The sequence below is a fragment of the Oncorhynchus gorbuscha genome, linkage group LG07 (genome assembly GCF_021184085.1).
Source record: "Oncorhynchus gorbuscha isolate QuinsamMale2020 ecotype Even-year linkage group LG07, OgorEven_v1.0, whole genome shotgun sequence".
NCBI classification, from domain to species: Eukaryota; Metazoa; Chordata; class Actinopteri; order Salmoniformes; family Salmonidae; genus Oncorhynchus; species Oncorhynchus gorbuscha.
The window spans coordinates 69525946-69546665 of record NC_060179.1 but is presented as its reverse complement, the minus strand read 5'-3'; the positions used below and the strand labels follow the sequence as shown (position 1 = coordinate 69546665).

Genomic DNA, 20720 nt, shown 5'->3' with positions numbered 1-20720 from the left:
GCTTTCATAAACATTCTGTACTGTATGTTCTCAGATGCTACTGAATAGATGCAGCCCATAGAACCAGTAGTGTTTATATTTATACTGAGCCTGCTCTAACAGTCATGGTGGAGTAAATATAGGCCTATCTACCGCTCAGCTGTTGATAAAAGCATTTCTGCTGTGATCTCACCTAGCCTATTTCAGGAATGGATCTGTGATGTCTCTGGATGAAGGGAATACAGATAGACACAGCAGTTTCTTCTCTTCAGCTTTGATCATCACACAACTTTCATATATGTGTCAGGCAAAGTGGAGCATCAAAAACATATTACTTTAATCCTATCCTTTGTAAAACATGCGCATGTGGTCTAATAAGTAAAATAGCCCACAGTAATAGAACAGTTTAAATAATACAGTAATTTGGGATATTATCAAAAGAAAAAATACTCCGAAACAAGTTACTGCAGCATACTGTAAATTATGGTGTGTTGTGTGAAAATGTTGTGAACAGGGAAATACTTGCTGTATTTTGAATGGTACTGTAATTCCACCCCACAGAATACAGTACCGTACTGTATCTTCGGAGTGCCAAAAACCTGTTGATGCGTGGTATTGTTATTTCTGTCTCATTAACATATTTTGAGGCACACCTTGTAAGACACTATATTTGTTGCACACGAGTGAGAATGCTGTATCAATTGAACTCTTATGTGGTTATAGTGCCTCATGAACATGTATAGGGGATATATTGGAGTGGCAGCAAATCTTAAACCTTAAATTGTTCAGCATTTTGCCACCTCCTTTTGGTCCCGTTTGCCCTGTAGTCTCAGTCAGTTTGGAAGCCTTTGTTAAGGCCTCTAGAAGTACAAGTGATACAGTGCATTCAGACCGCTTGACCTTTTCCACATTCTGCTATGTTACAGCCTTATTCACAAATTGATCAAATATTTTTTTTCTCTCATCAATCAACACATAATACCCCATAATGACAAAGCAAAAACAGGTTTTTAGAACATTTAGGAAATGTATATAAATACAAAACAGAAATACCTTATTTGCATTCAGACCTTTTGATATGAGACTCGATATTGAGCTCAGTTTGTTCCTGTTTCCATTGATCATCCTTTTGATGTTTCTACAACTTGATTGGAGTCCACCTGTGGTAAATTAAATTGATTGGACATGATTTGGAAAGGCACACACCTGTCCATATAAGGACCTTGAAGGAATTGTCTGTAGAGCTCAGAGACAGGATTGTGTCGAGGCACAGATCTGGGGAAGGGTAAGAAAAATATTCTGCAGCATTGAAGGTTCCCAAGAACATAGTGGCCTCCATCATTCTTAAATGGAAGAAGTTGGGAACCATCAAGACTCTTCCTAGATCTGCCACCCGGCCAAACTGAGCAATCGGGGGAGAAGGGCCTTGGTCAGGGAGGTGAGCAAGAACCCGATGGTCAGTCTGCCAGAGCTCCTCTGTGGAGGAGGACAACCATCTCTGCAGCACTCACCAATCGAGCCTTTATGGTAGAGTGGCCAGACGGAAGCCTCTCCTTAGTAAAAGGCACACGACAGCCTTCTTGGAGTTTTCCAAATGGCACCCAAAGGACTCTCAGACCTTAATACCAATACTTTGTTCTGTTCCTCCAGGCTATCTCTATCTCGGTGACACCCACCACATCTGATCTATGGTACGCCAGCTGTAGGTTTTTATCACCAAGCCATCACTTAATCAGTTGCCAGCCCAAGCTCCATAAAGACAGTTAACTCAGTTAACTCAGAAAGGAGAGAGTCCTAAGAACCTTACTCTATTAAATAAAACAACCATTTGGTGCATAAATATAACATAATCCTGTAATCCTGCTACCACAAGGAACCTGGCACCTTCCTTACAGTGAAGCATGACGGTGGCAGCATCATGCTGTGGGGATGTTTTTCAGCGGCAAGGACTAGGAAACTAGTCAGGATCGAGGGAAAGATGAACGGAGCAAAGCACAGAGAGATCCTTAATGAAAACATGCTTCAGAGCGCTCAAGACTTCAGACTGGGGCAACAGTTTACCTTCCAACAGGACAACGACCCTAAGCACACAGTCAAGACAATGCAGGAGTGGCCTGTCCTTGAGTGGCCCAGCCAGAGCCCGGACTTGAACCCAATCTAACTTCTCTGGAGACCTGAAAATAGCTGTGCAGCGACGCTCCCCATCCAACCTGACAGAGCTTGAGAGGATTTGCAGAAAAGAATGGGAGAAACTCCCCAAATTCAGTTGTGCCAAGCTTGTAGCATCATACCCAAGAAGACTTGAGGCTGTAATCGCTGCCAAAGGTGCTTCAACAAAGTACTGAGTAAACGGTCTGAATACTTATGTAAATCTGATATTTACATTTTTAATTTTTAATACATTAGCAAAAATGTATAAAAAACTGTTTTTGCTTTTTCATAATGGGGCACTGTGTGTAGATTGATGAGGGGAAACAACTATTTAATACATTTTACAATAAGGCTGTAACTTAACAAAATGTGGAAAAAGTCAAGGGGTCTGAATACTTTCCGAATATACTGTATCCAACACCAAATATTAATGAATATACTCATGTGTAAACACTTTATCTAGTAGCCAACTTGCTTGCAGCAATCCCTTTGAATTACAATAAAATACTGTGAAATACAAACCCCTCCCCTCAATTAATTTCATCCATTAATTCTGATTACAGTAGCATTTACGTTTTACAGTACAATCCAGTACCTTTTACGGTATCGTACTGTGTCATTATATAGTATTCGCTTTGATACCATGTTTATATTACAATAAGTGTGCTTTAACATGAAATATAGAGTTGTATTTGCCACTGAGCTGCCCGTAAGCTACCGTCAAATTCCCAGTAACCCCTTCACAGTGTACACACCGTTTTGTTTTAAAACTGCAATATCTGCAGGGTTTGACCATAAGTGGTCTTAAGCACTGTGTGTAGAATTAGCATGCCCATAGTCCAGTATCAGAATAACTTTCCTTTAATAATAAACCAGTCAGAGTGAATGACTGACACAGCATTTCCCTTGGCTCACTGTGTCTACCCACTTTATATTATTCAAATGATGCCGGTCTTATCTTGGCCATAGCAGACTGGGAGAATAGACATGCAGGATCTCAGGGCTGGAGAAAGCCTTATCTCTCACTCTCTCCTTCCCTCTTTCTTTCTCTCAGGCTGCTTTTAACGGGAAACAATGAGAATAATACAAGTTCAAAAATAGACTGAGAACAGAAAGATTGTATTTGAGCCTTTGAAAATCCACAGAGATGTACTCTCAGCCTATTCAAATATTTGTGATGACTGATTAACATGACCACTGTTATACAGACAGCTAGGTCACCCGTGATACAAGTCAGTATTCAACGTCCATCCATGTCTGAGGACATTGGGAGATGATGTGGAAACCGGCCACTAGGGGCAACATTGAGCGCTGTTACCTTCAAGTAAGTTTCGGTTGTGGGTGGGCATAAGCACCTGCTTCTGATTCCAAAGGTTACAAGTTTGAATCCAGCTGTAGAATGCTGTTTTTGAGATTTTTTGTTTTAACCCTTACCTTTCAGACTTAATGCCTAAACTTAACCTTAAACACTTTGAAATTTGACGTTTGCGACAACTTTGGAATGTGTTGTGTGAGAAACATGGATGAACGTCTAATTCTGACGTAAGACTGAGACCTAGTTGTATACAGTAGCCTACAGGTTTTATATAACGCAGTGCATTATAATATGAATGATCATGTTTTATGCAGTTTATCCCAAGGAGCAAGGAAATATTGGTCCCTCTTACATGTTAATCCACTGATAGGAACTTTGATTGATCTCCTATAAAAACATTCTCAACATGATCACCAAGTTAATAAATCTCTGCCTCAGTCAGAGAAAAAGATAGAGATACAATTCAAATTGTATCTATCATGAGCACAGATGTCTCATCATAAATGAGCACTATTATTCGTGTTTAATTGCACCCCATTCTTTTTGTCCCTTATTATAGCGGCGACCAGTGGCGAACCGTGATTATCGGACCTACTGTGGGCCTTCAACCCATGGTAAACAACCTATATCATATCACAAAAAGAAACACAGAAAAATCAAAACAGCCAGCTAGCTGCAACACAATATCAAGTTAACTCAACTTTGGGACAGGAAAGCAGCATGCATAGGCTGCATTACTGATATAGGCCTATGCCAAAGTTGAGGAAACTAGAAATCGTGTTGCAGCTGGTTGCCTTAAATGTTTGTGTGATAAAAAATATATAAGTTGATGCAACTTCAATTGTTTTTTACAGTGATGCAGTAGCAGGTGTAATAAGCCGAATTTGCTGTACAACCTTCGTGTATATGTTTAATGTGTGTCTAATTTGGATTTCCTGTTTTTCTTGGCCATTGCCAACACTAAATATGTCAATTAAAACATAGTTTTTGTATTGAATATGCCCCTGAATTCCTAATTGCGATGAACACATTTGTATGGATATTATATGAATAGGACTTGTTTTACCCTATAAATATTACTTATTTGGGTTGTAGTAGACCTATAACCTTGTGCAAACTGTATGTGTTCTGGCAAAGGCCATTCATTTAATTGGCAATACACACCGCTGCGACTCATCTGCCGGACTGGGTTGCGGGTGCGTGACACTGCGTGTGTTACTAGCATAGGATTTTTTCAATGTGTTGCTTTGCAATGCCGTAGGCTACCAGTAGTAATGCCGCATTCACTTGATAGTTGGTTCTAGAAAACGCAGAAATGTCAAACTTTCTAACTTGTTGTAGTTACACACGTGCCACGTTCAACCAGTTAGCACAGGGGTGTCAAACTAATTAAACAGAGGGCCGCGTTTCTGCAAGTTTGTTTTTTCCTTCCAATTAAGACCTACACAACCAGGTGAGGGGAGTTTCTTATTAATTAGTGATCTTAATTCGTAAATCAAGCAGGCTGGAGCAAAAACCTGCAATACACTCCTCCCTCCTTGGAATGAGTTTGACACATGTGAGTTAGCAAGTAGAAAATGTCAATTTCCTAGTTCCCGAAAGGAAGTGAGCGCTGCATAAACCACAGAATGACTTAATGTGTAGCGTGATTCCGTTTTTTTTATATACAGATTTAAGTCAAACGTACCATACAGCAATAACCTGTGTTCACACAGCGTGTGAATTGGCGGCATCACAAGCGCTGGAAAATCTCCAGCCCACTTTTAAGATCTGCGTGGCTGTGGTAAATGCCGCGTTTGAATGTTAGTCGGAACTAGGAAACTCAAATGTCCGATTTGCTAACCCAGGTGACAGAATCGGATCCCGGGTTTTTCCCATGTGTCCCACTTGGGAGGTATCAGTATCTACCAATAGGAAGCTCTACGCAAATAGCTTACGTTCATTTGAACTCTGAGGTCACCAGTTTCCAATAGCACACGAACGCAACAATGGTGCGCTCAAGACAACTCTGACGCCTTGATTACACCGACAACAATTGTGTATTTTTGTACACCAGAAGTACATTAATTTCCAATGGAACGCTGTACTTGCATTGCAGAAACAGTTGTAGTGCGTTCTGTGTGGTGCATACGTTGGATTTATCGATGCGTACATGGCTTGACAGAAATGGTAGCAGAAGGTGAACGCTGAACTTTTCTTGCACAGATATCCAGATGATGCTGCGTACCATTTTGTGTAATGACACTATCGATATGATCAGGCATGAACTCCGAACTAGGAAATATCCGACCTCCCACTTCAGTGCATTCAAGAGAACTGGGAACTCGAGAAAAAACGAGCTCAGACTGGGAAAATCTTTGACAGTCATCCAACTCTGAATTTAAAGTCGCAAACTCGGGCATCGTGGTGCTTTCAAGACAACTGGGAACTCGCAAAAACACAAGGTCAAATCCTGACGTCAGTGATTTTTCAGGTCGGAAAGTCCGAACTCTAGAAAGATGCCTGAGTTAGAAGACCATCGGAGCTCGTTTATTTCGAGATCCCAGTTGTCTTGAACGCACTGAAGTCTAAAAGCCGGATATTTCCGAGTTTCGAGTCCCCAGTTGCTTTGAACGCGGCATCCTAGTGTTACGACTTTTCCGACCTGAAGATCACTGACGTCAGGATTCTTCCCATTATGAGCTCGTTTTTTCCGAGTTCCCAGTTGTCATGAACGCACCATCAATTCCGTATTCTTGCCACTAGTTTCATACTAGCCTACGTAGTTGATACCACCTAGCGAACGCAGTGTCACGGACAGCCAATTCTTCTCATTCGACCAGCTATAATAAATCTTAATGGAAAAGGTAGAGATGTTACGAGGTAAGAAAAAAATGTAGCCTATGTTGTTGAAACATTTCAGACAGAAAATAGCCTAAAAAGAATCGGTTTATCATCCCGGTTATAGCCTACAGTCAAACTTTGGGGGTGGGATGATGGCTTATGTTTCGTCTGTCGTGTGTGACATAACTGTATGTAGGTTGCTAGTGCTTTTAAAAAAACGTTTTATAGAACAGGTTTATTTAGCTCGACTTTACTTCATTCCGCTATCTCCTTGCGAGTCGTAACTTTATTTAAAGTATGTGGTGTGTCGCGAATGTCGTAGTGGCTACAGACAGCAGCCATATGTGTGGGGCTTCAATGTTGTTATGATACAGGTGACACTAACCGTGACGTTCTCTACGATGAGATAGCTTAGTGTGTAGCTTACGGATTTTCACAATGAAGCGTGTGGTCCTTTTGTATTTCTTAACTGCGTGTCAAGGATTGTTCTAGTAAACCGAGGGCATTTGTATGACGCTAACACCTTTGTGCCCCTCCATGTACCGACTTTTTCGGTCTTCCTAGACTACTATTTCTAGTTAATTTACACGTGTTTTGTCAGTAGGACGTGTTTAAACAGTGCTATCTGGTTGTCAATGCATGGTTTATGATGGGGATAGATGAAGCAGGTGCAGGCTCTAGTGGCAGCGTGACGAGTCATTTTTAAGTATGATTTTGACAAGCATGTAGGCAAGTCGTGTATTCCGAAACGTGGTAAATTGTTTTTTAAATGTAATTTTGCACATTTGATTTAAATGTCATCCTGGGACGTTGCTACCTCACCTGCGTGCAGCACATGGCATAATCATCTACTTTATTGTCTGTTCTGCCTTTACGTTCTGTTTGACAAGTAATCTGAGATGGTCTTTAGAAGAATGGCTTTCCCAGCCGATGAGTACTGGCTGAGGATGATGAAGACGAAGAAGATACAGGGGTCACCGCAGCAGTGTCAGGGGCTGCAGGGACCTCTGTGATTGCCTCATCTCTGACCTCCCCAGCTCTGTATTGGCTGACCATGGCCACTCAGAGGACACCCCTGGTCAAAGACTTTAACCACTTCATTACCTGCTACCTGTGCAGAGGTTACCTGATCAAACCCACCACGGTCACTGAGTGCCTGCACACATGTAAGTAACACACACACATGTACACACACACAATCACACAATTCCTGTGCACCAGGTAATGCAACATTGTAGTGTATTCAAGTTTTAAAAAGGCTTCTAAAGTTTTAATTTCCGCTTAAATGTCAGACTTCCCTTGCGAAAAAAGTTTCAACCCCAACCAAAATGTCCATTAATTGTAATCCACATAATTATCGTGTTGCTACAGGATTATTTTCCTGCTGTGAAAAACTGTTTAAATTAAGATATTACGTATTCATCTCTATAATAATATAATAATATATGCCATTTAGCAGACGCTTTTATCCAAAGCGACTTAGTCATGTGTGCATACATTCTACGTATGGGTGGTCCCGGGGATCGAACCCACTACCCTGGCGTTACAAGCGCCATGCTCTACCAACTGAGCTACAGAAGGACCACGTCCCCTCACTCCCATCTTCTCTCACACACACTAGAAGCATCTTACAGAATATAATAGTAGTGTGATTTTTCTTGTTTTCCAGTTTGTAAGAGCTGTATCATCCAGCACTTTGAAGACAGTAATGACTGTCCCAAATGTGGCATTCAAGTCCATGAAACCAACCCTCTAGAGATGCTACGGTATGACATATACAAACATAGTCCTCCACTAGCTTTGACCAACCCTGACAGACAACAACACTCTTAGAAAAAAAGCTGCTATCTAGAACATAAGAAGGTTCTTTGGTAGTCCCCATCGGAAAGCCCTTTGAAGAACCCTTTTTGTTTCCAGGTAGAACTTTTTGGGTTCCATGTAGAACCCTTATCGCAGAGGCTTCTACATAGAAACTAAAAGGGTTCTACCTGGAACCAAAAAGTGTTCCTATGGGGACAGCCGACAAACCCTTTTGAAACTCTTTTTCTGAGTGAAGCTAACAACAACAAACACTTGGCCTTCACTTTGCTTTGAATACTGCAAGTGCACTGTCAGCACAAACCACAGCCTCCTCTTTCTCTTACCTGTGTTACATCCTCATCTTCACTGGTCCTCTCTCTTCTCAGGTTGGACAATACTCTTGAGGAAATCATTTTCAAGCTTGTACCTGGATTACGAGACAGTGAGTTCTTGTCATCTAGGAAAAAACTGACATATTTCTAAATGATCTGTCAGTCAATACTTTCAATCACTCTTTAGAGGAGACTTGTCATTAGATGTAATGAGACTCATGAAAGTACCGTGTACTTCTTCTGTATTCTTTATGACTGTGTGTGTTGACCAGAAGAGGAACAGCAGGAGATTGATTTCTGGAGGAAGAATAAATCCAAAGAAAATGGACAAGGTACATAATAAATCTCAGTAACTAAGTCACTCTCACAAATTGTACTGTGTGTTACTATAAAATGTAATAAGTATGTCATTACACATAAATAGAGTAAAGCACTGATATTGGACAACCTTTTTCAGCCAGGCTTGCTAGTATTATCTCCTAAAATCACATGTGCTCTGCAATCTCACAGGAGACTGCCTTGGGTCTAGGCTTGGGCTCAGTGATGATGAGGATGGTGATGAATATGGTCAGGACTACCACAGGAGTGACCCCCAGATAGCCATCTGCCTGGACTGTCTCCACAACAATGGACATGCTTCAGACGACACAGTAAAGGTGTGTGTGTGTGTGTGTGTGTGTAGCAGTTTCATGCCCATAGGAAGCAACAGGGGCACGTGCCCCCTCAGATTTGTCCTGTTTAAAAATAATAATAATACAAAAACATATTTTTGTTGTTGTTTCTCTGTAATGCTACTAGCCAGCTAGCAATTTTATGAAGTTGTCTTTAGCCAGCCCAGATTGGTTCCCAATCTCACAACCTCATAACTATCTACCAAGAAGCCATTTCAGGATATCAATCAAGTTAGAGTAGCTAGCTTGTCTATCTATCTTAGCTGGCATGCCTGCTGGCAAGGTTCGTAGACTTTAGAAAAGCAAGCAATTGCTAAATGTACTGAATAAGACTCACATTTAATTTCAATCTTTTTTCTTTTTAAAAAAAAATCAGAGATGCAGAGAAGCATATTTAGTTTCTTTAAAAGAAGAACCACCAGTCAGGAGAATACAGACAGCTATGCAGAAAAATAAACATATTTTTTTACATAGAATTAAGCATAATGATTATGGCTCTAGATTGCAGGAAAAAGCTGTTTTGGGTGTTTTAAAAATCTTACATTCTACAACCCCTCACATATTTTGTGCCCACTCAGATTTTTTGGGTATGTGTGCTTGAACTTTTTTCCTCTTCCTATGGGAGTGTTCTGTGTGAGTGTTTCTTTCAACATGCTCAGGGCCAGTTCAGGTATTCTTTGCATGTACTCTGTGTGCTATATGAATGTACAGTAAACATGCTGCTGTTGTTTACCCCAGTGTTTAATGAAGAAGTTCCTTCGCTGCTCGAGTCGAGTCACGGTGGGAACCATCAAGAAGTTTCTCAGTCTAAAGTTAAAGCTTTCAAGCTCTTGTGAGGTAAGATTACTACTGTTATTATTTTATAATGTACATAACTTTACTTTATATTATACTGCTGATGGGTATAGAACATGTCTATAACGTGCCTTTGTTTACGGCGAGCGAGGCAGTGTTTATCTGTCTCTCTGTGTGTGTCTGTCCTCTTTCGCTAGCTGGATGTGCTGTGTAATGGGGAGATCATGGGTAAGGACCACACTCTGGAGTTCATCTACATGACCCGCTGGAGGCTGCACGGTGACAACGTGAGTCTCTTATATCATGTCCTGCTTCTGTCCTTTCCTCCACACTTCCCCTGTCTCATCCGGTTCTTAGATATCATGTTCTCTCTGGCAAGCCCAGAAATCTTCCATACCTGCCCTAATAGCCAATACACCGTAGATCACGGCTTGTCAAACATTCCGTGAGGGGTTCCAATCCGGCCCGTGGGTGCTTTGAGTAAATTTGATTTGATTTTGGGGGGGAACGAACGAACTCGATACACTTAAAAAAAAAAATTGACCTACATTCATACACTTTCTTGTCTGTCCAGCTCGTTAATAATCACCCAAATGAAAGCTAGACAGTCAGAGCATAGACAAATCAAAATGTTGAGGGTGAGGAAATATACCACAGTTTCTATGCGGTCCCCTGGACCTTGTTGAAAACAGAATGCCTGTCCCTGCCCTCCGACCAGCTGTCTTTGCTTTAACAGTTCAGCTTTAGTAATTCCGTCTTCTTGCCCAACTGTCACTAGTACCACGGTCAAGCATTAGACCTATTAAAGGGGCTGAGTATTAAGCCTTGTCATGTTGCCACATCCTGAACAACTCGCTCATGTTAAACAGAGCCAATTGGATGGAAAGAAGCATCGAAAGTTGAATGATATTGTGCTCATCAGCCTATGAAAAATAAATAAAGATTACCTTAAACTACATGTCTCCCCCTCAAAAAGAGGGGGTCTTTTTACCCATTATACCAGACTCAGGCCCTGACCTTGTGCCACACCAAACTAGGCCAGACTAAGCCTAGTAGAATACAACAATAGAGATATAAGTGTGAAGGGGAGTGTGTGAGTGTGTGTGTAGCGTTACAAATACATCTAGACAGTGTTTTATAGATGGATATCCAGCAAACCCCTAGAAATCATCAGTAGCAGTAAGGTTTGGACTGACTGCAGATAATTAATTGAGACATCCCAAAAGCATAACTTAATGCCTTGGAGCTCTGCTACCTGGCCCTGACATTATACATCAGGTTAGGGCTGGGTAGGGACTGTTTTTTTCTTGTTTTTTTTTCCAATAACTAGTGTACGAGCCAGGCTTGGGTATAATTTTATAGAATGATTAAATTGATCACAAACATTTTGAAGCGGAGCCATTTGCTCTCTTCTGCACTGCTGCTCTGTATCTCTACAGTCATATCTTATTGTCATAACATGGTGTTAGAAGTGCTTCAACCTCGTCAAATATTAGACCAGAACATTTTTATAAAATAAGACCAGAACATCATCCGAGTCGACAGGAGAGATTACTTCACAGAAAATAATAATAGTGAGTTTTGTCACAGTTTAGAATTATTAAAAAGTAGCTAGTTAACAGCTCTCTCTCCTCAACATCCAAGCGTAGCTGTTTCTATGGATACTCACACACGCAGAGAGCGCATGGAGCAGATGCAGAGCAGGGACAGACAGAGATGAGCAGCTAACAGAGAAGGTTATTTCTAATTTCAGGTTCGGGCCAGGCCTTAAATTTCGCAGATTAAATTGGGCCCGGGTAGGGCCTGAATGTTGCCGGGATGTCACAGGGTTTGGTCTTAAATGTCATGCCTGTGCAGGGCTCTAATCTGAATGTCCAATACTGCCCCCTGTCTTCTTTCAGCTGTCAGCTATAGGGATCTGGGATGGTTCACAGGATAGTATGTTCTCCTTAAAACACCATGCATGAAAACTTTGGCTTGAAGTCAGTTGAAAGGGGCAATTCTGTCTCAATGCATCCATTCCTGTGAAATATGGGCCATTTGAGATGGAATTGCAAAGCTCATTAGTTAAATACACTCGTCAGAACGTGCCAGCATCTACTAGGCTATTTACTTTGCAAGTTGTCTTTGTATAAACTTCCACGAAACTGAGAATAAATAGCACTGTCTTTCTACACTCTCCTCAGACATATCCCATGGTCCTGGAGTACAGGCCACGAATAGACTTTGGCTGAACAAAGCCCTTGAGAAGCCTTCATCGACAAATAAAAGCAATGACTGGATGTGCATCAAACTGAGGCCAGGGACTCAAATCCTTCCCAACATTTTGAACTTCTGTTTTAATTTTGTTGTGTCCTTCGTTGTTGAACATTCCGTGCTTGTGGCCAAAGTGATATTCAAGACGAGTAACTAGCGAGACAAGCTTAGCTGAAACATAGATGTATGACTGTATCCAAATGGTATTTATTAGCCAGGTACCCTGGTAACCCAGCCAATGACTAGGATTGACCTGCATCTACATGATGAATACAAGTTGGTGTGTACAGAAAATGAAATGGAAAGAGTAATAGGGAGGAGTCAAGCAACTCCAAGGCCTTCCAATGGATGCCTGACTGCTTCAACAAGAAAAGTAAAAAACAAATAAGCCATTTTTTAATTTTATAAAATGCACATAACATTATCCACAGATTTGCCCACAATCAATCAATTGACCGAGCACCTTAATGTTGCCAAAAGTTTTCAGAGTCTAAACCGAAGCTCATTCGTCTTCATTCTGTCCCATGCTCAGTTATTATAACCAGTCTGACATGTTGCTGAAATCAACAAACACTCTCTGGCAGAGGCTCGGTAGCCTGCGTGATGGGAAGAGAAACGTTAAGCCTCTTTTTAACAAACACACACACACTCAATCAACCCAAACTGCAGTGTGATTGCCCTGGCTCCTGCCAATCTCAGACCTGCACTAATAGCTTTTTTTGGCACCAGTCAGAGTGACCAGGTATTACATTTGAGTTTTTCAGATTATTCTTAGTATCTCTCTAGCCTAAAAAGATACAATCTTACATGTACACACCACTGGTTTCCCTTCAAAACATTTCATATTGTTACTAGACCTTTGAGCTATAAATGTGTTTTTTGAAGTACATGACATTACAACATGGTAGTATGAGATATGAATTATGCCAATTGTGGATCTTTGATCACAGAATAGTATTGGGCACTGTAAGAACTGGTTGGCATAAGGCTTATTGTATTAGCGTTGAGGTGTAGTGTACTGAAGCTGACTCTCGCAGTTATTCGGTATAGAGAGTATACAGTGTCTGCTTCATTACCCAGTCATCTCAAGTTTAGCCTTTTAAACTGTAATCTATGTTGATGTGGTTTATATGTGAAAACCATTTGAAGTGTGTTCCTTGCAGTGAAGCCAACCTGTCCTTGTGCTGACAAGGATTCATTTTTTATTTTCTTTTTTAACAGAAAAGGAAACATGTACATATTATTATGGTTAAAGTTTTATGCTGCTTAGAGTAATATATTATATTTTTAAATGTACCCATGCCTGATAATAATTCTTGAGATATTAGAGCTGTAGAAATATTGTTCAAAACTGTACTTGATTTATAATTATTCATGAATAAATTAAATGTTTTTATTTTACTTACTGTCTATTGACTTAACTGCCATTGATGAGACCATTTTTTGGTTTGCTTGGGCTTTGGGCCTCTAAGTCAGGAGTCAGGACAAAGGCCTAAAGCTTTAACCAATACTCCTTTTTTGTCAAATTAGCAATGTTTTTTTTCCTTGCCCGTATTCTGTTTGCTCCTATGAACTTTGTTTTATATGTTCATTACAAAGTGATCCTGCCTCCTGCCCAAACTGGTCAGACCAGTTGTAACAATGATGAATTCCCTGATATGTTTATCTGACTGGACAGGCAGGAGGAAAAGTGTTTCTAGATGCGAAAAGCGGTCAGTATGTGAAATGCATCTGCCCAACTTCAACTGGAGAGAGAAACAGGGTAGGAATGCGCACACACATGCTTCTCTCTCTTTGTTTGTCCTTTCTGCTTTCCCTGTATGCTGATCTGGGAGCTTTTTAAGGTCAGATACTGTTTACATGTATGTAGGCCAGAGTTCCCTACAGGCTTCATACTGTATGTACATTCACTCACTCATACCAGCATTTGGGTCTGAAGGATTTAGGGCACATTGTGACTGTAAGTCTATAAGATGTCTCAAGAGTCCTGAAAACCCTCTACAATCTCTTTTTGTAACTTTGTTTTTATTTTGGTGTTACGAAACTAAAAAGTGACCTTTTAATATATTACAAATAATTGAGATCTCATGAGTTCTATGATTTAACTGACAACCTGATGACATCTGAGCTCATCATTTGGATGAAATAGAGTGATGCTGTGAAGTCCTGTGCTTCGAGGGGTCTATGATATTTTTATACTGTTTGCAGCAGACTGACTGGCTCTCAAAGTTCACATGGGGCTCTGGAGAGTTGGTACATTTTAGGGAAGGAGTTTCGTGGGGCTTATGTACTGAGTAAACACTGACAGATGCAACAATATCCCTTTGGTCTCAGGATGTTCCGTCTCACAAACACGCATCATGACATGAAACGAGAACTCTCATTACAGTTCTTCCTTTTTTTTTTTTTACAGAGATGTTGATATTGATCATGTTAACATGAAGGGAAATGATTGTATTTGAGAACAATACATTCAGTCTTTCATCTGTTGCTATATTGTGTAATAACAGGTGAGAGAACTTGCAGGTATTTTGGTGGGTCAACAGTTTGAGAATGACTAAATATCAGAATGAGTCGTTGAATACGCCTGTCACAAACTGTTGGAGTAGCACAGAGGGGCAAATTAGTACCCGCCACTTTAAGGAGGCTTAGTTATAATTGGACTGGTATGGAGGGTTGGACAGGGGCTGGATGTCTAGTTGGGTTGCCTTGTTGTTATCCTGGCTGCTCACACAACTTCTTATTGAGTGGATTGCTCTGTGTTGCATCATCCTCCCCGTCTGCTGCTGCTTCATTCTTTTGTCAGACCGATTGTGGGCTGTGTATGTAAAGGTAATATGCAGTATTAGCCAAAACAGAGATTTTGTGTTACTAAGTGGGATTAAAATGTATTTAATTGTGATTTTCTTTTTTTTGTCATTGATCAAATACTCCATAATGTCAAAGTGAAAATGGAATTCTACAAATGTTTAAATATTGACAAAACAAAAATACATAACTAAAATATAGTTGTTTTGCAAAAGTATTCACCCTTATGTTTAGGCAAGTACATTTTGGACTTATATGGAAATAATAGGGATTGACATGATTTTGAAATGACTACCCCTTCCACTGTCCCACATACATACACCATCTGTAAGGTCTCTGTCAAGTATTGCATTTCTAGCACAGATTCAACTACAAAGACCAGGGAGCTTTTTGAAAGCCTCATAAAGAAGGGCAAAGATTGGTAGATGAGTAACAATAACAAATCAGACATTTAATATCTCTAAGCATAGTAATGTTAAACTTTTTGGCCTAAATGCAAAGCCCAATGTTAGGGGCAAATCCAACACATCACTGAGTAACTGAATCCTTATTTTCAAGCATGGTGGTGGATGCATCATGTTATGGGTATGCTTGACATTGGCAAAGACTGGGGAGTTTTTCAGGATACAAAGAAACGGAATGGAGCTAAGCACAGGCAAAATCCTAGATGAAAACCTACTTCAGTCTGCTTTACACCAGACACCAGAGAGGAATTCACCTTTCAGCAGGACTATAACCTGTAACAAAAGGCCACATTTTGTTGTGCACGAAGAAGACAGTGAATGTTTCTGAGAGGACAAGTTACAGTTTTGACTTAAATATGCTTGAAAATATATGGCAAGACATGAGAATTGCTGTCTAGCCATGACCCCCAAAACTCTTGACAGAGGTTGAGGAATAAAGAATATTACAAAAGGGCAATTTTGTTTTATTTAACCAGGTAGGCTAGTTGGGAACAAGTTCTCATTTACAACTGCGACCTGGCCAAGATAAAGCACAGCAGTGTGAACAGACAACACAGAGTTACTCATGGAGTAAACAATAAACAAGTCAATAACACAGTAGAAAAATAAGAGTCTATATACATTGTATGCAAAGGCATGAGGAGGTAGGCGAATAATTACAATTTAGCAGATTAACACTGGAGTGAAATGATCAAATGGTCATGTGCAGGTAGAGATACTGGTGTGCAAAAGAGCAGAAAAGTAAATAAATAAAAACAGTATGGGGATGAGGTAGGTCAATTGGGTGGGCTATTTACCGATGGACTATGTACAGCTGCAGCGATCGGTTAGCTGCTCAGATCGTAGATGTTTAAAGTTTGTGAGGGAGATAAAAGTCCAACTTCAGCGATTTTTGCAATTCGTTCCAGTCACAGGCAGCAGAGAACTGGAAGGAAAGGCGGCCAAATTAGGTGTTGGCTTTAGGGATGGTCTGTGAGATACACCTGCTGGACCGCGTGCTATGGGCGGTTGTTGCCATCGTGACCAGTGAACTGAGATAAGAAGGAGCTTTACCTAGCATGGACTTGTAGATGACCTGGAGCCAGTGGGTCTGGCGACGAATATGTAGCGAGGACCAGCCGACTAGAGCATACAGGTCGCAGTAGTGGGTGGTATAAGGTGCTTTAGTAACAAAACGGATGGCACTGTGATAAACTGCATCCAGTTTGCTGAGTAGAGTATTGGAAGCTATTTTGTAGATGACATCGTCGAGGATCGGTAGGATGGTCAGTTTTACTAGGGTAAGTTTGGCGGCGTGAGTGAAGGAGGCTTTGTTGCGGAATAGAAAACAAACTCTAGATTTGATTTTAGATTGGAGATGTTTGATATGAGTCTGGAAGGAGAGTTTACAGTCTAGCCAGACACCTAGGTACTTATAGATGTCCATATATTCTAGGTCGGCACCATCCTGGGTGGTGATGCTAGTCGGGCATGCGGGTGCAGGCAGCGAACGGTTGAAAAGCATGCATTTGGTTTGAAGTTTTGAAGCTCGTTTGGAGGTTAGATAGCACAGTGTCCAAGGAAGGGCCAGAAGTATACAGAATGGTGTCGTCTGCGTAGAGGTGTATCAGGAAATCGCCCGCAGCAAGAGCAACATCATTGATATATACAGAGAAAAGAGTCGGCCCGAGAATTGAACCCCGAGGCTACTGAGTCTGCCGATAAGAATATGGTGATTGACAGAGTCGAAAGCCTTGGCCAGGTCGATGAAGACGGCTGCATTGTTTAGTACCTTGAGCGTGGCTGAGGTGCACCCGTGACCGGCTCGGAAACCAGATTGCACAGCGGAGCTGTTGGACGAGGTAGGAGTAGCCAGGAGGAAGGCATGACCAGCCATTGAGAAATGCTTGTTGAAGTTATTGATTATCATGGATTTATCAGTGGTGACCGTGTTACCTAGCTTCAGTGCAGTGGGCAGCTGGGAGGAGGTGCTCTTGTTCTCCATGGACTTTACAGTGTCCCAGAACTTTTTCGAGTTAGAGCTACAGGATGCAAATTTCTGCTTGAAAAAGCTGGCCTTTGCTTTCCTGACTGACTGCGTGTATTGGTTCCTTACTTCCCTGAACAGTTGCATATTGCGGGGACTATTCAACGCTATTGCAGTCCGCCACACGATGTTTTTGTGCTGGTCGAGGGCAGTCAGGTCTGGAGTGAACCAAGGGCTATATCTGTTCTTAGTTCTGCATTTTTTGAACGGAGCATGCTTATCTAAGATGGTGAGGAAGTTACTTTTAAAGAATGACCAGGCATCCTCAACTGACAGGATGAGGTCAATATCCTTCCAGGATACCCGGGCCAGGTCGATTAGAAAGGCCTGCTCGCAGAAGTGTTTTAGGGAGCTTTTGACAGTGATGAGGGGTGGTCGTTTGACTGCGGACCCGTAGCGGATGCAGGCAATGAGGCAATGATCGCTGAGATCCTGATTGAAGACAGCAGAGGTGTATTTGGAGGACCAGTTGGTCAGGATAACGGCTATGAGGGTGCCATTGTTTACAGATTTAGGGTTGTACCTGGTGGGTTCCTTGATGATTTGTGTGAGATTGAGGGCATCTAGCTTAGATTGTAGGACTGCCGGGGTGTTAAGCATATCCCAGTTTAGTTCACCTAACAGAACAAACTCTGAAGCTAGATGGGGGGGGCGATCAATTCACAAATGGTGTCCAGGGCACAGCTGGGAGCTGAGGGGGGTCGGTAGCAGGCGGCAACAGTGAGAGACTTATTTTTGGAGAGAGTAGTAATTTTTAAAATTAGTAGTTCGAACTGTTTGGGTATGGACCTGGAAAGTATGATATTACTTTGCAGGCTATCTCTGCAGTAGACTGCAACTCCGCCCCTTTTGGCAGTTCTATCTTGACGGAAAATGTTATAGTTGGGTATGGAAATCTCCACATTTTTGGTGGCCTTCCTAAGCCAGGATTCAGACACGGCAAGGACATCAGGGTTGGCAGAGTGTGCTAAAGCAGTGAGTAAAACAAACTTAGGGAGGAGGCTTCTGATGTTGACATGCATGAAACCAAGGCTTTTTCGATCACAGAAGTCAACAAATGAGGGTGCCTAGGGACATGCAGGGCCTGGGTTTACCTCCACATCACCCGCGGAACAAAGGAGGAGTAGTATGAGAGTGCGGCTAAAGGCTATCAAAACTGGTCGCCTAGAGCGTTGGGGACAAAGAATAAAAGAAGCAGATTTCTGGGTATGGTAGAATATATTTATTGCATAGTGTGCAGACAGGGGTATGGTGGGGTGCGGGTACAGCGGAGGTAAGCCCAGGCACTGGGTGATGATAAGAGAGGTTATATCTCTGGACAAGCTGGTTGTAATGGGTGAGGTCACCGCATGTGTGGGAGGTGGGACAAAGGAGGTATCAAATATTGCACAAGCCAGTTGGCAAAGCTCTTAGAGACTAACCGAAGAACCCTCACAGCTGTAATCACTGCCAAAGGTGTTTCTAACATGTATTGACTCACGGGGGGTGAATACTTACAATATCTAATCAAGTTATAATTTTTCTCAACTTTTTAAGAAATGTAAGGATTTTTCCTCCCCATTTTCATTAGAGTATTTTGTGTAGATCATTGACAAAAAAATTACACCTAATTCATTTTATTCCCTCTTTGTAACAATAAAATGTGAATAAAAAGGTGAATACTTATATAGCCACTGTATGTGGATGGATCATGACTACCAATGACATGTTGTCATGCTATCCTTAAGCTAGCCATATATAAACAAAGTTAACGTTAGTTAAATGACCTATGATCTCAATTTGCCTGTGATCATAATGTCATATGTTCGGTTACCATCCTGACACGTCATCAGCCAAGAGTAATAGTATATTATTAGGAGACCAAGATGGCAGACAGTACTCATAGGAACTCTAAATATGGAACTAATAACAGCACTGACTGTCATTCACACTTTGATTGCTGACCTCGCCTGAGGATGACATCACCCTGTGGAGAAAGTACTTCATTTATATGCCTTAGGGGATGTCATCACCCTTCATGGGCTTCAAAAGAATGGTAGAGAGCCCCCCTGACATATTGTACAGTATGATATAGATCAAAGTTCAAACACACATCGCTTAGGGTACATGGCGCAAGGCCATCAGTGACAGCTGACGGTCAGTACGGGCCTGGCGAGGCAAAGACACTTCCAAGATGATGTCGCCCGTAAGATGATAGTTTCACCCTATCGCTCACCAGCCCAGAGCCAGTTATGACACGTCTCAGTGCCTATTGTGTGACATCGATGACAGATGCCAGCTGATGTAGGCAAACAGCTGAAAGAGTACTCTCCACTTACAAGGATGTACTATCACTACTGGGACCTTCTGGGGCCATCTGGGGCCATCTCCAATGCCTTCATAAGTCAAGCCACTCGTAGGGAGACAGACACAGTGACAGAAATGACTTTTCTCTGAGGTAGACTAGATGAGTCTGTAATGTAGATGTTACACAAATCTAATCCTAAAGTCCCTTATTCACCTTGACTCCTCCTCAGCTTTAAGCCACCACAAGCAGGTGTGTGTGTGTGTGACTGTGTGTGTTTATATGCAAGAGACAGACAGGTGTGTCTCTGAAATAGATGGATGACGTAAGGCTCTGAGAGGCAGAGCCGGGGTACAACATGTCGACATGGTAATGGTAGTGTGTGTGGGTTTGTATTGTATGTTGAGTGTGAGAAAAGATGAATGTGTGTTCATCTATGTCTATGACTCTAGTCACCCAAGTCATAGACTGTTTTCTCTGCTACCACATGGCAAGCAGTACCAGGGTGCCAAGTCTAGGACCAAAAGGCTCCCTAACAGCTTCTACCCCCAAGCCATAAGGCTGCTGAACAATTAATCAAATTGCCACCAGACTATTTACATTGATCCCACCCCTCCATTTGTTTTGATAAACTGCTGCTACTCGCTGTTTATTATCTATGCATAGTCACGTCACCCCTACCTACATGTACAAATTACCTCAAGTAACCTGTACTCCTGCACACTGACTCGGTACCGGCACCGACTGTATATAGCCTCGTTATTGTGTTACTTTTTCTTATTTTTTACTTTAATTTATTTGGTAAATATTTTCTTAACTCTTCTTGAACTGCACTGTTGGTTAAGGGCTTGTAAGTAAGCATTTCACGGTAAGGTCTACACTTGTTGTATTCGAGCCTATGACGAATAAAGTTTGGTTTGATTTGTCTAGAGTGCGTGTTGTACATACACATACTGTATGTACAGACATGTGAGTCTATGTGGCTGTATGTTCCTGTGAGGAGGGGCTAGTGCATA

At 41.6% G+C, this 20720-nt stretch overlaps 1 protein-coding gene across 4 annotated transcripts; it reads left to right on the top strand.

Moving 5' to 3' along the window:
- Positions 1–4768: 4768 nt before the first annotated feature.
- Positions 4769–15024, top strand: LOC124040298 (polycomb group RING finger protein 5-B-like). 4 transcript variants are annotated; one of them, XM_046357353.1, is made up of 9 exons: positions 4769–4898; positions 7159–7434; positions 7938–8034; positions 8455–8510; positions 8673–8732; positions 8911–9056; positions 9810–9908; positions 10064–10153; positions 12053–15024. In XM_046357353.1, exons 2-9 carry the CDS (start codon positions 7323–7325, stop codon positions 12098–12100), a joined length of 708 nt encoding a protein of 235 aa, XP_046213309.1. In that variant the 5' UTR covers positions 4769–4898; positions 7159–7322; the 3' UTR covers positions 12101–15024. The 4 variants fall into 4 exon arrangements, with proteins under 4 accessions (XP_046213309.1, XP_046213310.1, XP_046213308.1 ...); XM_046357354.1 differs by lacking the exon at positions 4769–4898 and adding an exon at positions 4982–5003; XM_046357352.1 differs by lacking the exon at positions 4769–4898 and adding an exon at positions 5128–5624.
- The last annotated feature ends 5696 nt before the right edge of the window (positions 15025–20720 follow it).

Coding starts and splice junctions, on each gene's coding strand:
- LOC124040298 (XM_046357353.1), top strand. CDS start 7,323: ATGGCCACTCAGAGGACACCCCTGGTCAAAGACTTTAACCACTTCATT. Junction 8,511..8,672: donor TGTACCTGGATTACGAGACA/GTGAGTTCTTGT, acceptor TGTGTTGACCAG/AAGAGGAACAGCAGGAGATT. Junction 10,154..12,052: donor GGAGGCTGCACGGTGACAAC/GTGAGTCTCTTA, acceptor CACTCTCCTCAG/ACATATCCCATGGTCCTGGA.